This window comes from Neovison vison, chromosome 7 (assembly GCF_020171115.1).
Source record: "Neovison vison isolate M4711 chromosome 7, ASM_NN_V1, whole genome shotgun sequence".
Lineage (NCBI taxonomy): Eukaryota > Metazoa > Chordata > Mammalia > Carnivora > Mustelidae > Neogale > Neogale vison.
In genome coordinates this window covers 54376584-54387736 of record NC_058097.1, presented here as the reverse complement: position 1 = coordinate 54387736, position 11153 = coordinate 54376584, and the positions used below count along the sequence as shown (strand labels likewise).

Sequence of the window (11153 nt, the reverse complement as noted above, 5' to 3'; positions counted from 1 at the left end):
CTTTTAAGCTCACTGCCTATGATAAAAGGCAGAATATATAACAAGTTCTAAAGAGGGGACACTTAATCATGTGGTTCTGGAAGGGTTCTTGCTATAGCAACAGAAACTGCTGCTAGCTGATTCAAGCAGAAAAGAAATAGATTCAAGGATTCTGAGCAGCTCAAAGATGACTCAGGATAGCAGGGAACCAAGCTTGGCAGGTGTTGCATGTTAAATGCTGTCCCCTCAAAAAAGACACTGACTTTTTTTGACCCCCAGTACATCAGAATATAGCCTTACTTAGAAATAGCATCTTTATAGAGGTAATCAGGTTAAAATGAGATCACTAGGCTTAGCCCTCATCCAGTATGACTGGTATCCTTATATAATGGGGAAATTCAGACACAGAATGTTATATGTGAACTTGCCTGGGGTTCTAATGTTAGCAGCGATGTTCAACACCGTACTCTAAGGCGCTTTTGAATGAGCTAGCTGTCCACGTATGGAGGCTGGGAAATGTCTTTATTTCTGCCCTGATCAAGTTCAGGGTTCTCCTTCCAAGGGGTAGGAGACATGATTAATGCCTTCAAGGGAGCAAGATGACCGTAAGGTTCCCAAGTCTCCAGCTTCCAGAACGAGGGATCCCTTCCCCTAGCAGCCCCCTCCGAACCACCCCCCTTCACTTCACTCTGATTGGACCAACCTGGACCAATCAGGAAGGCCGAAGGAATGCAGAGCGCTTATTGGCTGAGGCCTGAACGGCAGCCCTTCCTGAAGCAGTCATTGTAACTGGGGAATAAGCCAAGGGAGCCCACCCAGAGCTGGAGGCGGGATCCATCCCTCCTGAAGGTTTGGAGACTTCACAGTGGCGGAGGGGTGGAGTGAGCTGAGGACACACCTACAAGTCCGTAGCTGGGGTGCAGGAGTGCAGGAGCACTTGGCTCTGGGGATCCCAAACAGACCAGGTTTGGCCACTCACTGCAGACAAAAACCCAAAGGCAGAGCGAGGAAGGGTGGTGAAACAAGAAAGGGATTTATTCAGTGAAGCCAGCCCCAGGAAGACGGCAGACTAGCATCTCAATGACGGTTTCCAAAGTGCTGAAAACACTTCTAGGTTTATAGAAGAAAAATGTAAATGTGGGACAAAGGTCAAAGGGCAGTGAAGGTCAGGTCATTGTCTTGGGGTTAGTCGGGAAGGGAGTCTTGCTGGCTCAGAGCAGTCCCTACTGCTTGAGGGAGTAGTTTCAGTTCCCATCACAGGATGCCTTGAGTGGATCTTTTCCATGAGAGACAAGCTGGAAAGAACTTCATCAATTCCCAAGCACAGACTGAGGTCAGAATGGAGGTAGGTGAAGTTCATTCGTTTGTTCGTTCTTTCTTTCTTTCATCTATTTATTTATTTATTCAAGAGAGAGCATGCATTCATGCGTACAAACAGGGTGAGGGGCAGTGGAAGAGGGAGAGAGAGAATCTCAAGCAAACCCCCTGCTGAGCGGGGAGCCCAACAGGGGGCTCGAGCTCATGACCCTGGGATCCTGACCTGAGTCGAAATCAAGAGCCAGCACTTAGCCGACTGACCCACCCAGGCGCCCCTGAAGTATTCCTTCCTGTCCCATCTACCAACATGAATCAACGGAAAAGCGTATCAGGAGTCTCCTTGGCCTGGGGTTGTCAGAGAAGGCTTGCAGAGGGACCAGGAATGGAAAAGTGAGCAGGAGTTATGTATCGTGTGTGGAGAAAAGCGTGCCAGGCAGAGGGGACAGCATGGGCAAAGGCTGGGCAGCCCAGAGGGTAAGGAAGAGAGCTGTGAGTGATGGAACTTTGTGGGTGGACAGGGCAGCAGGGGCCAGCACAAGCAGATCCTGGGGAAGGGGCTCTGGATGCTGTAAGAAGACTGGGCAACAGGGTTGGGGTGGGGAGGGCAGGAAGTGGGGGAGCTCCTTGACTCAGCCCATCTAACCTCTGCCCCACCCCACCTCCTGAGTGACTCAGAGAAGCCACTGAATTTCCACTTACTGTTGCAGGGATTCAAAAACCTAGAAGGTGGGGGCACCTGGCTGGCTCAGTCGATAAAGTATGTGACTCTTGATCTCTGGGTCTTGACTTCAAGCCCCATGTTGGGTGGGAAGCCTACCTAAAAATAAATTAATAATCAATTAAAAGGTAGAAGGTGCAGAAGTTGCTAAGTTCCAGTGTCTGAAAGAGGGGCTGCCTTCTATGCTCTGCCCAAATGCAACCTCTCTGGGCCTTGGTGCACACATCTGCAAAATGGGCTTGATTTAGCCATCTCCCCAGGTTGTGGGAGCAACAGACACATATGCCCAGACACAGCCTATCCTCCTTCTCCCAGTGAGAAGAGTACATTTTAAAATGGATTTCAGACACTTTGAGCTGATAAACTTTTAGGTAAATGGATGAAGTAGACAAATATTGATTAATTTAATTACAAACAAATATATATCCATATATATGGATATATATAGATATATATTTGTGTTTGTAATTATATATTTGTGTTTGGGTCTATGAGTTTGTAATAGATATATATATTATATATGTATATATATATATATTCATATGTATATATGGTGACACTCTAGTCCCTTTGGATTTAAAGGTCTTCACTCCAGTCATGCAAAACCTGAAACAGTTCCTTCCCATCCTTCAAGGGCTCCTGGGACACAGGCCCCTCCTTTGGAAGCCACACAGAGTGGTCATTAGAAGCTCAGGTGGCCCACATGTAATGCCAGCACTGCACCTACTGTGATCCCTTGGCCAGGTTAGCTTACCTCTCTGTGCCTCAGTTTACTCATCTTTAAAATGGCACAGATCCTACGTTCTTGGATAATTAAAGGAACTGTGTGTGTGTGTGTGTGTGTGTGTGTGTGTGAAAACTCATATAGTCTTCACAACCCTACAAGGTAGACACTCCTATTGTCCCCATTTCACAAATGGGAAGAGACACAGAGAGATTGAGTAATCTGCCCAGGGACATGAACCCCAGCTTTCTGACCTCAGAGTCTATGAGCTTAGCTGCCAAGAAGGGCTGGGGATATAACAGGTGTTCTGCTTGATAGTCAAGCTAGAGGTCCTCATGGTGGGGGTAGGAAGTCAGGTAGGCTTTGTCCCAAACCTGGCAGGTAGTGTTAGAGAACCCCGTGCATCGAGACCCTATGAGGACCCAGAACTGCATTCTTGCCCTAGAAGGATAGAGGTGCCAACCAACTGAGGTGAGAAAAAGCAGGTAGGTGGGGTGAGGTGGGGGAGTGTGTTGGTAGGTAGGTTTCAGATGTGCCAAAAATGGTAGGAAATCTTAGGGAAGCAAAGATTTTGAGGTGGGGTGAGACAAGGAATTCCTTCCAGGGACTTGAGTTTTATGTGCAGAATAAACCAGATAGTGGATGCTCCGCTCTGAAAAGCAGGAGAAAGCTCTGGGCTGGGGAAAGAAAACTCGACATCAGTGCTCTATGGACAGTCACTGATGCAGAGGTGAGGGGAGTGGGGAGACCCTCCTAGAACATCTCACAGACCTTTCTTTCTTTCTCATGCCCCTCAGAAGAGCTTAAGGAGCTTCCCATAACACACCTGCCCATGAGTGCTGGGATGATGGCTGCCATTATAATTGGGTCCCTTGCTGCCGGGTCCCTCTTCGTTGGGTGCATTGCCCATCTCCTGTTAACAAGAGGCTGGAAGGGCCAGAGCCACAGGTACAGGGGCCCCAGGCCTCTCTCTCCTTCGCTCTGTCTTCTTCCCCACTTCTTGATTGATTGATTCTTCCCCGAGTCATGTCCTCTGACTCATACACAATCTCATCAAATCTTGGAACTCTTGAGGTGAAAAGGGCCTTTCTATCCTGTATGAGACAGAATTCGAGGGACAGACATCCTAACTTTGAATGGCCTTAAAAAAATTAGAAAGTTCTGGGGCGCCTGGGTGGCTCAGTGGGTTAAGCCTCTGCCTTCGGCTCAGGTCATGGTCTCAGGGTCCTGGGATCGAGCCCCGCATCGGGCTCTCTGCTCCGTGGAGAGCCTGCTTCCTCCTCTCTCTCTGCCTGCCTCTCTGCCTACTTGTGATCTCTGTCAAATAAATAAATAAAATCTTTAGGGACGCCTGGGTGGCTCAGTTGGTTAAGCAGCTGCCTTCGGCTCAGGTCATGATCCCAGCGTCCTGGGACTGAGTCCCACATCGGGCTCCTTGCTCAGCAGGGAGCCTGCTTCTCCCTCTGCCTCTGCCTGCCATTCTGTCTGCCTGTGCTTGCTCTCTCCCCCCTCTCTCTCTGATAAATAAATAAAATCTTTAAATAAATAAATAAATAAATAAATAAAATCTTTAAAAAAAAAATTAGAAAGTTCTTTTGGTCTTTCATGAGCTTCAGATATGGCTGGATCCAGGGACTTGATTTTGTCCAGAGACTCCTCCATACACCTCTCAACTCTGCTTTTCTCTGTGGTGGCTTCATTCTCAGACAGGACCTGCCCTCCTGGTGTGATAAGATAGCTCCCAGGGGCTCCAGGCTTATATCCCACCAGTTTAGCCCTCACGGAGAGAAGACTGCACCTGGCTCCTGATGCCTCCAACAAAAGCCCCAGGGCTGCTTCTCACTGGCTTAAACTCAAATCACATGTCCTCATGTGGACCAATCACTGTGGCCAGGTGCTGGAATACCCTGATTGGCCAAACCTGGGCTATTTGCATAGCCCCGGAGTCAGAGAACAACCCAGCTCCACATGACTCAATGGATTCATAGTGGGGAGGGACTTCCCCCATCCCCACAAAAAAAGATGCTAGTGCCAAAGAAGCAGAGTGGATGGTGGGCTGGCAAAGGCATCAGATGGTGCCTACTTCTGTATGGGAGAGAGAGTCAAGGGCCTATTTTTCCAGGAAACAGTCTATTCATGAAAAATTCCTTCCTTGTGAGATCAGCCTGTTCAGAACTTTGTCTCCTGACTTGGGTTCTGAGCCTCTTGGAAATGTGTAGTTTTTCTTCTCTTCCTAATCCCCAGGAAATGAAGGCAGCCACCTTTTCTCCCCCGCCTCCTCCTTCACTTTTGCAACTTTTCTTTAAGTTTGAAATATTTCCAAAGAGAAATCCCTCTTTCTATTCTCTCCCTTAGGTGCTGTGATCTCCAGATCTCCATCCTTCCACTTACTTGTCTTTCTCCCAACACACTCCCATTTAGGGGTGGCAAACAGCTTTCACCTCCTTCTGGGTGCCCTAGAGAGCTTGGTGGAAAGGGGTTGGAGGTGGTGTCTCAGGGCAGTGGGAACGGATGCTGTGATTGATTTATCATGTCTGCCACAGGAGTTGGAGGTGGTGTCTGAGTGTATAGGAACAGAGGCTGTGATTGATTAATCATGTCTGCCACAGTTGTAACAAGGCTATTGGAGGCACCTAAGCTATCCCTGCTAACCACCCCCACTCCTTCTTAACTCTTTCATAGCTCACTGGTGGTACGAAAAGAGGCAATGCTGGTCCATAACCCTCTGGTTAGCCTGAAACCAGGTTTAGCCTGAAACCAGCCCCCAAACACGGAGAGGAGGGAGAGACCAAGGAAAGAGGCAGGCCCCTCCAGGTTGGCAGGTGGCCCTTTGAATAAGCAAAAGGAACTTAAGCAGGAAGCTTGTCTCGGGTGGCAGCAAGATGAATGGATCCCCACACTCACCCTCCAAGTCTTACAGATTTATAAAGAGGCCCCAGCTGGGCTCACCCAGACACACCACGCAGGTGTTCTCAGCATTACACACCATCTCAAGGGCGCGTCCTTGGAGCAGCCTCTGGGAGCAGGAAAGGCAGGTAGCACCTACATTGCAAGGACACGGGAGGGAAGTGAGAAGACTTCAAGTGCCCGTGTCCGGTCCACGGCTCAATCGGTGGTCACATCTTTTTCCTGCCATTCCCCAGCAAGCGAGGGGGCTGATTTGGCCCTTGGTAGGTGGTTTGCCATCGTCTTTAGGGATAACTAAGGCTTAGAGACATGAAGTCATTTGCCAAATGGCATAGAACTGGCCTGTGAGTGGCAGCAGGTGCCCAAGATGGGAACCCACACCTGAGTGACCAGTAAGCTCTAGAACCAAAACTGGAGTCCACATGTCCGGACCTTCTGACCGGCTTTCCTTCCGCTACTGCCAGCAATTCTCAGAGAATCTCACAGATCCTCAAAGAACTGCCCTGAAAAGGGCAACTTGACATGGCATTCTGGACTTTAGTATTTTAAAAAAATGCAAAATGAAAATAGTTCAATACCTGGAAGTGTTTACAAGTGAAGGGCCATGATGCATGACCCTTACCCTCAGATGGTTCAGGAAAACAAAATATGCACAGGAGACACAGAAGGAGAGAGAAAGCAGATGCTGAAGCAAAAAGAATTAAAACAATAGGCTGATGTGAGTAAAAATTACACAGATGTTCTTTGTACCATTTTTGCAACTTTTCTATAAATCTGAAATATTTCCACAGAGAAATTCCTTTTCCTGTTCCCTTTGTAGCATTCTGACTGTGGCAAGAGAATATCTTAATCTGGTTCTAGTCATATTTAACACCCTTCTAACACTTGCTAGCTTTTCCCAAGAGAAAACCAAGAACCCTATCAAACCACGGATTTAATCCATTGTTTGGCTTTTCTTCATTTCCCCCATAACTTTCTACTTATGTCTGGTTTCATTATAATATGGCAGTTTCTGACTGTCTCCCATTTCTGCTCTTGCCCACACAGTCTGTTGCCCACTCAGCAGGCAGAAATATCCTGTGAAAATCAGTCAGCTTGAGTCCCTCAGAGTCGAGGCCAAAGCCCTCACTATGGACACAAGACCTAGCTTGATCTGCTGCCCCCCTCTGGCCTCACCCTTCTCCCCTCTACTCCCCCCCACACACACACTCTCTGCCCCAGCCATATTCATCTCTTTGCTGTTCCTGCTCCTGCCTCAGGGCCTTTGCACAGGCTGTTAGAGCTCTTTTCCCATGATTTCTGCAAAGCTGGTCCACATGCCTACATCAGACCTTTGTTCAAATGTCGCCTTCTGCATGACCCCCCGCCAATACCATTCTACTCGAAACTACACACACACACACACACACACACACACACACACCTCTCCCCTCTGCCTCTTTCCATCTTCATTTTCTTTTTTTTTTTTATTTTTTTTAAAGATTTTATTTATTTATTTGACAGAGAGAAATCACAAGTAGTCGGAGAGGCAGGCAGAGAGAGAGAGAGAAGCAGGCTCCCTGCTGAGCAGAGAGCCCGATGCGGGACTCGATCCCAGGACCCTGAGACCATGACCTGAGCCGAAGGCAGCGGCTTAACCCACTGAGCCACCCAGGCGCCCTCCATCTTCATTTTCTTTAGCACTTTTCATTCCCTGACATTCTACTGCCAGTCATTTTTTGGGACTTCTCTCTCTCTCTCCTAGAGACCCCCACTCCAGGGGGCCAGGGGTCTTTGTCTGTCTTGTTCCCCACTGTGTCCCCAGTGGCTTCAGAAGGACCCAGCCCATGGCCCATGTTCCGTAAATATGTGTTTAGTGAATTAATGAATTTGCTGCAGGGATGCCAAGTGTACTTTTTAAATAAAAGTATTCAGTTGAGGGGCGCCTGGGTGGTTCAGTGCGTTAAAGCCTCTGCCTTCAGCTCAGGTCATGATCCCAGGGTCCTGGGATCGAGCCCCACATCGGGCTCTCTGCTCGGCAGGGAGCCTGCTCCTCCTCTCTCTCTGCCTGCCTCTCTGCCTAATTGTGATCTCGGTCTGTCAAATAAATGAATAAAATCTTTAAAAAAAGAAGTATTCAGTTGAGCTGATACAAAGAGAAATATCAAGGAAATCGTGAAACAGGTGGGAGGAGCATAATCATTCAGAAGGTCTGCCTAAATTGTGACATTAGGGAAACATCACTCATTGGCATATGGTGGCATCTGGGGAAACTAAGGAAGGGCTCAGTGACTGGAGATTATGAGAGAAGAGGTGGGGATAAGGGAGACCTTGTCTTAGCTCATGCTGAAGCAGGGATCATCTCTCTCTCTGATGAACTGATGGGCTTTCCAGATTCTCTGAGTTTCTCTCCACCCACCTGAGCAGCTTACTACCCTAATACTGTTCTCTCCATTGTCCTCAGGATGACACCCACAGAGAAGCGGGAGGCCCACCCAGTCACAATGCTGGTAAGCCAGAGGTCCCGGTGGGTGGCTATCGACTCTCCTCCCAGCTCCTTCCTCTTCTTCCCATCAGCCACACACCCCTCACCACCCCCCAATCACTCATCCCACCCAGACTTCTCTGGAGCCCCCCAGACTCAGCCCACAGATCCCGAGTACTTCGGCACTCACCCCAAATCTGCTTTTCCTCCTCTTCTCAGTGGCTGGCATATCCAGTCCCGGTGGTTCATTTATTCCCAGGTGCCCACACCCAGCTCCTTGTTGGGCTCCTGGCCCCCAGGCTGGCCTTCACCCCATGGTGGGTGGGAAGGACCCCATCCCCAGGCAGAGTGCTGCCAAAGCTCTCACCCTGTCTCTCCTCTGCTCAGAGGCCCTCTGTAGCTCTCCAGGGTCCCTTCCTTTACATGGCTCTCTAGACCCCCCTAAACTGGTCTCCACTGTCTTTCCTGGCTTCATCTACCACATGTAACATTCCCACTCTCAGAAGCAAAACTATATAAAATAAACTATATGTATAATCCAGACAGACCAAATAGATCACAGCTCCTCAAACATGGCAGGCTATCCCCACCAGCCACTCCCTCCTGCTTTTGCGTAGTTCTCGCTTCTCTTCCCAGTTTCAGATGTCCCCTCCTCCAGGGAGCCCTCCCTGGCTCCCCTCCAGGAGCTCTCTGGGCTCCGCCACTCAGCCCTACCCACTCTGGGGACAGATCTGTCTCCCCTACTGGATGCGAGCTTTGGAAGGGCAGGGCCAGCACTGCCTCAGTCTCTGCTGTGTCCCCAGCACAGGGCTGGGGAAGGAAAGGGATTTGTACCAATGTTAGATGAATAAATGATAGCAGCCACTGACAGCCGCCAGCATGGGCCTGCAGGCTGTGTGTCAGCCAGCTCCTCCCTTGACCTCTGCTTCAGGTGACCAGAACATCTATGAAGTGATGGCATCTCCGACCTTCCTGGTGTCTCCCCCCTGGTGACACGGGGTCCACGAACACCTCCATGGTGAGTCCCACCCCCTGCGGTGCCCGTTACCTTGTCCCACACTGTAGGAACACAACTCAACCTGGGATGCTCCCTATTTTAAAACCACCAGGAAAAGAGATTGGAAGGACACAACATAAGGAGCATTAGTCTCTGGGGTATGGAGGTTGTGGGGGGTGGCGCACAGGGGTGCTTTCTTTTCCCTCTTCCCTTTGTCTGTAGTTTCCACACTGAGCAGATATTCCCTTTATAATCAGGTGGGAAGGGATGATAAGAAGAATTCAAATGAGTAAGAAGAGAAATATCAAAAGCTGAGAGGAAAAGCTTAGAATCACAGGCGTGCATGGGAGGCTAAGTGCATTATGGGGGTCATTGTCAGAACACCGGCCACACCACCCGTGGAGTCAGGAAGGGGTGATGGGGACTTGGAAACCAGGTCTGTCCTCACAGCAAAGGTCAAAGGTGGGAGGGTGTCAGGGTGCTGGGGACCTGGCTCACCTGTGCTCTTCCCTTGTAGCCCCTGCCCCAGCAGCAACCGGATCAGAGAACCACCCCTACCAGGTGTGGAGCTGGGACATGGGAAGGATCCCAACCAGGGGTAGATTGGGGTGGAGAGGGACAGGGCTGTCCTCATTGACCATCCACCACTGACCGTCTCGGAGTCTGTAGCTCCCCCGGGAAGCACAGCACAGTTTCTCCCCTCCTGGGATTGTAACTTCCTCCTTCTTAGAAGGATCCGAGGGCTGCAGGTCCTAGCCCCTCTCTGTGATCCGCCCCTGGATCTCTGTGTCCTTGTGTCTGTCTACATTTCTCCTCATTTCTCTACACCTCTCCGGGTGCCTCCTGCTGTCATTCTCTGGTTCCCTACATCCTTTTTTCTCTCTCTCTATCTATCTCTTCACCCGTCTTTGTTTCTTGATGTCTCTGTCCTTCTCTTCCTCTCTGTGCTCCTGTCCCTCCTGTCTCCCCATCCCTGTTGCTCTGTCTCCACCCCTTTCTCTGGCCCTCCCAGTGCCTGGTGTCTCCCGCCTCTGCACGCCTCTCTCCTTCCACCATTCTCTCCAGGTGTGTTCTCCCCCTACCCCTCCCACAATCCTTCTCTTCCCCTTCCCCCCCCGACCTGCTGAACCCCGACCCTGCCCCTTACTGCCAGCTCGTGCCAACCCCCTGAAGAGGTCCCAGGCCCTTGGAAGAGCAAAAGACTCAGCCCTCCCCTGGGGGCCTGGTGCACCCAGAAAAGCCACACCAGAGACCCCACAGGACCAGCACAGCGGGAGCCCAATAAGGTGGCCTTAAATGAAGACTCAGCACAGCACTGGGCCGGGGCCAAGAGATTGTGATGGGCCCAGCACCTCTCTGACCCTCTGAGTATATAATCCACCCTCAAGTCTGGTCCATCAAGCAAGCTGGCCTGGGCCTCATGCCTGGGAAAAGCAGGCTCTTGCCTTCTCCTAACCCAAAGTACCCCCAGACACGCACTGGATATTTGGGTGTGAGGAAAGCGGTCTCAGGCCTGCTTCAAGCCATACTCACAGGCTCCTACTCGCTGGGCTTTTAACTGTCAGCCCACGGTGCCCCACCCCTGCTCCCTGTTTTTCCTTGGAGCCCTTCCCCTAGGGACAAGGCAGCTCCCTACCACAGAGGCCCCAGAGAATAAGGTGCATGACATGGGAGGCCCCCGACGACAGTCCTGACCAGTGAGCACAGCTGCCAGACCCCTTCCCTGCTCAAGATTCAGTCTCTCAGAACCTGTCACCAATTTCTGCCTGTTGCTCCTGATCCAGAATCATACCAAGGCCCTCAGGGCAGCAGATCCCTTTCCTACCCCCTCCCAATCTCCATCCAGTCCCAAATGTGGGCCCAATCTGTCACCCTTAATTTATTCATTCATTCAGCAATAAATAAGCCATGTGCTATGCACGGTTCTGGATCCTGCAGCTTTGGGAGGAAACAAAACAGACTGTGGAGGAGGCGAGAGTCGGCAATCAGAGTAACCTACATACGTGGTGTGCTGGATGGTGATAAGAGGAGGAGGGGAATGAAGAGA

The 11153-nt window shown here is 50.4% G+C and overlaps 1 protein-coding gene across 1 annotated transcript; it reads left to right on the top strand.

Annotated features, from left to right (window-relative positions):
• Positions 1–347: 347 nt before the first annotated feature.
• Positions 348–9102, top strand: CEACAM19 (CEA cell adhesion molecule 19). The gene is made up of 5 exons (XM_044260115.1): positions 348–354; positions 3536–3686; positions 5421–5466; positions 8089–8134; positions 9041–9102. Exons 1-5 carry the CDS (start codon positions 348–350, stop codon positions 9100–9102), a joined length of 312 nt encoding a protein of 103 aa, XP_044116050.1.
• Positions 9103–11153: the final 2051 nt, after the last annotated feature.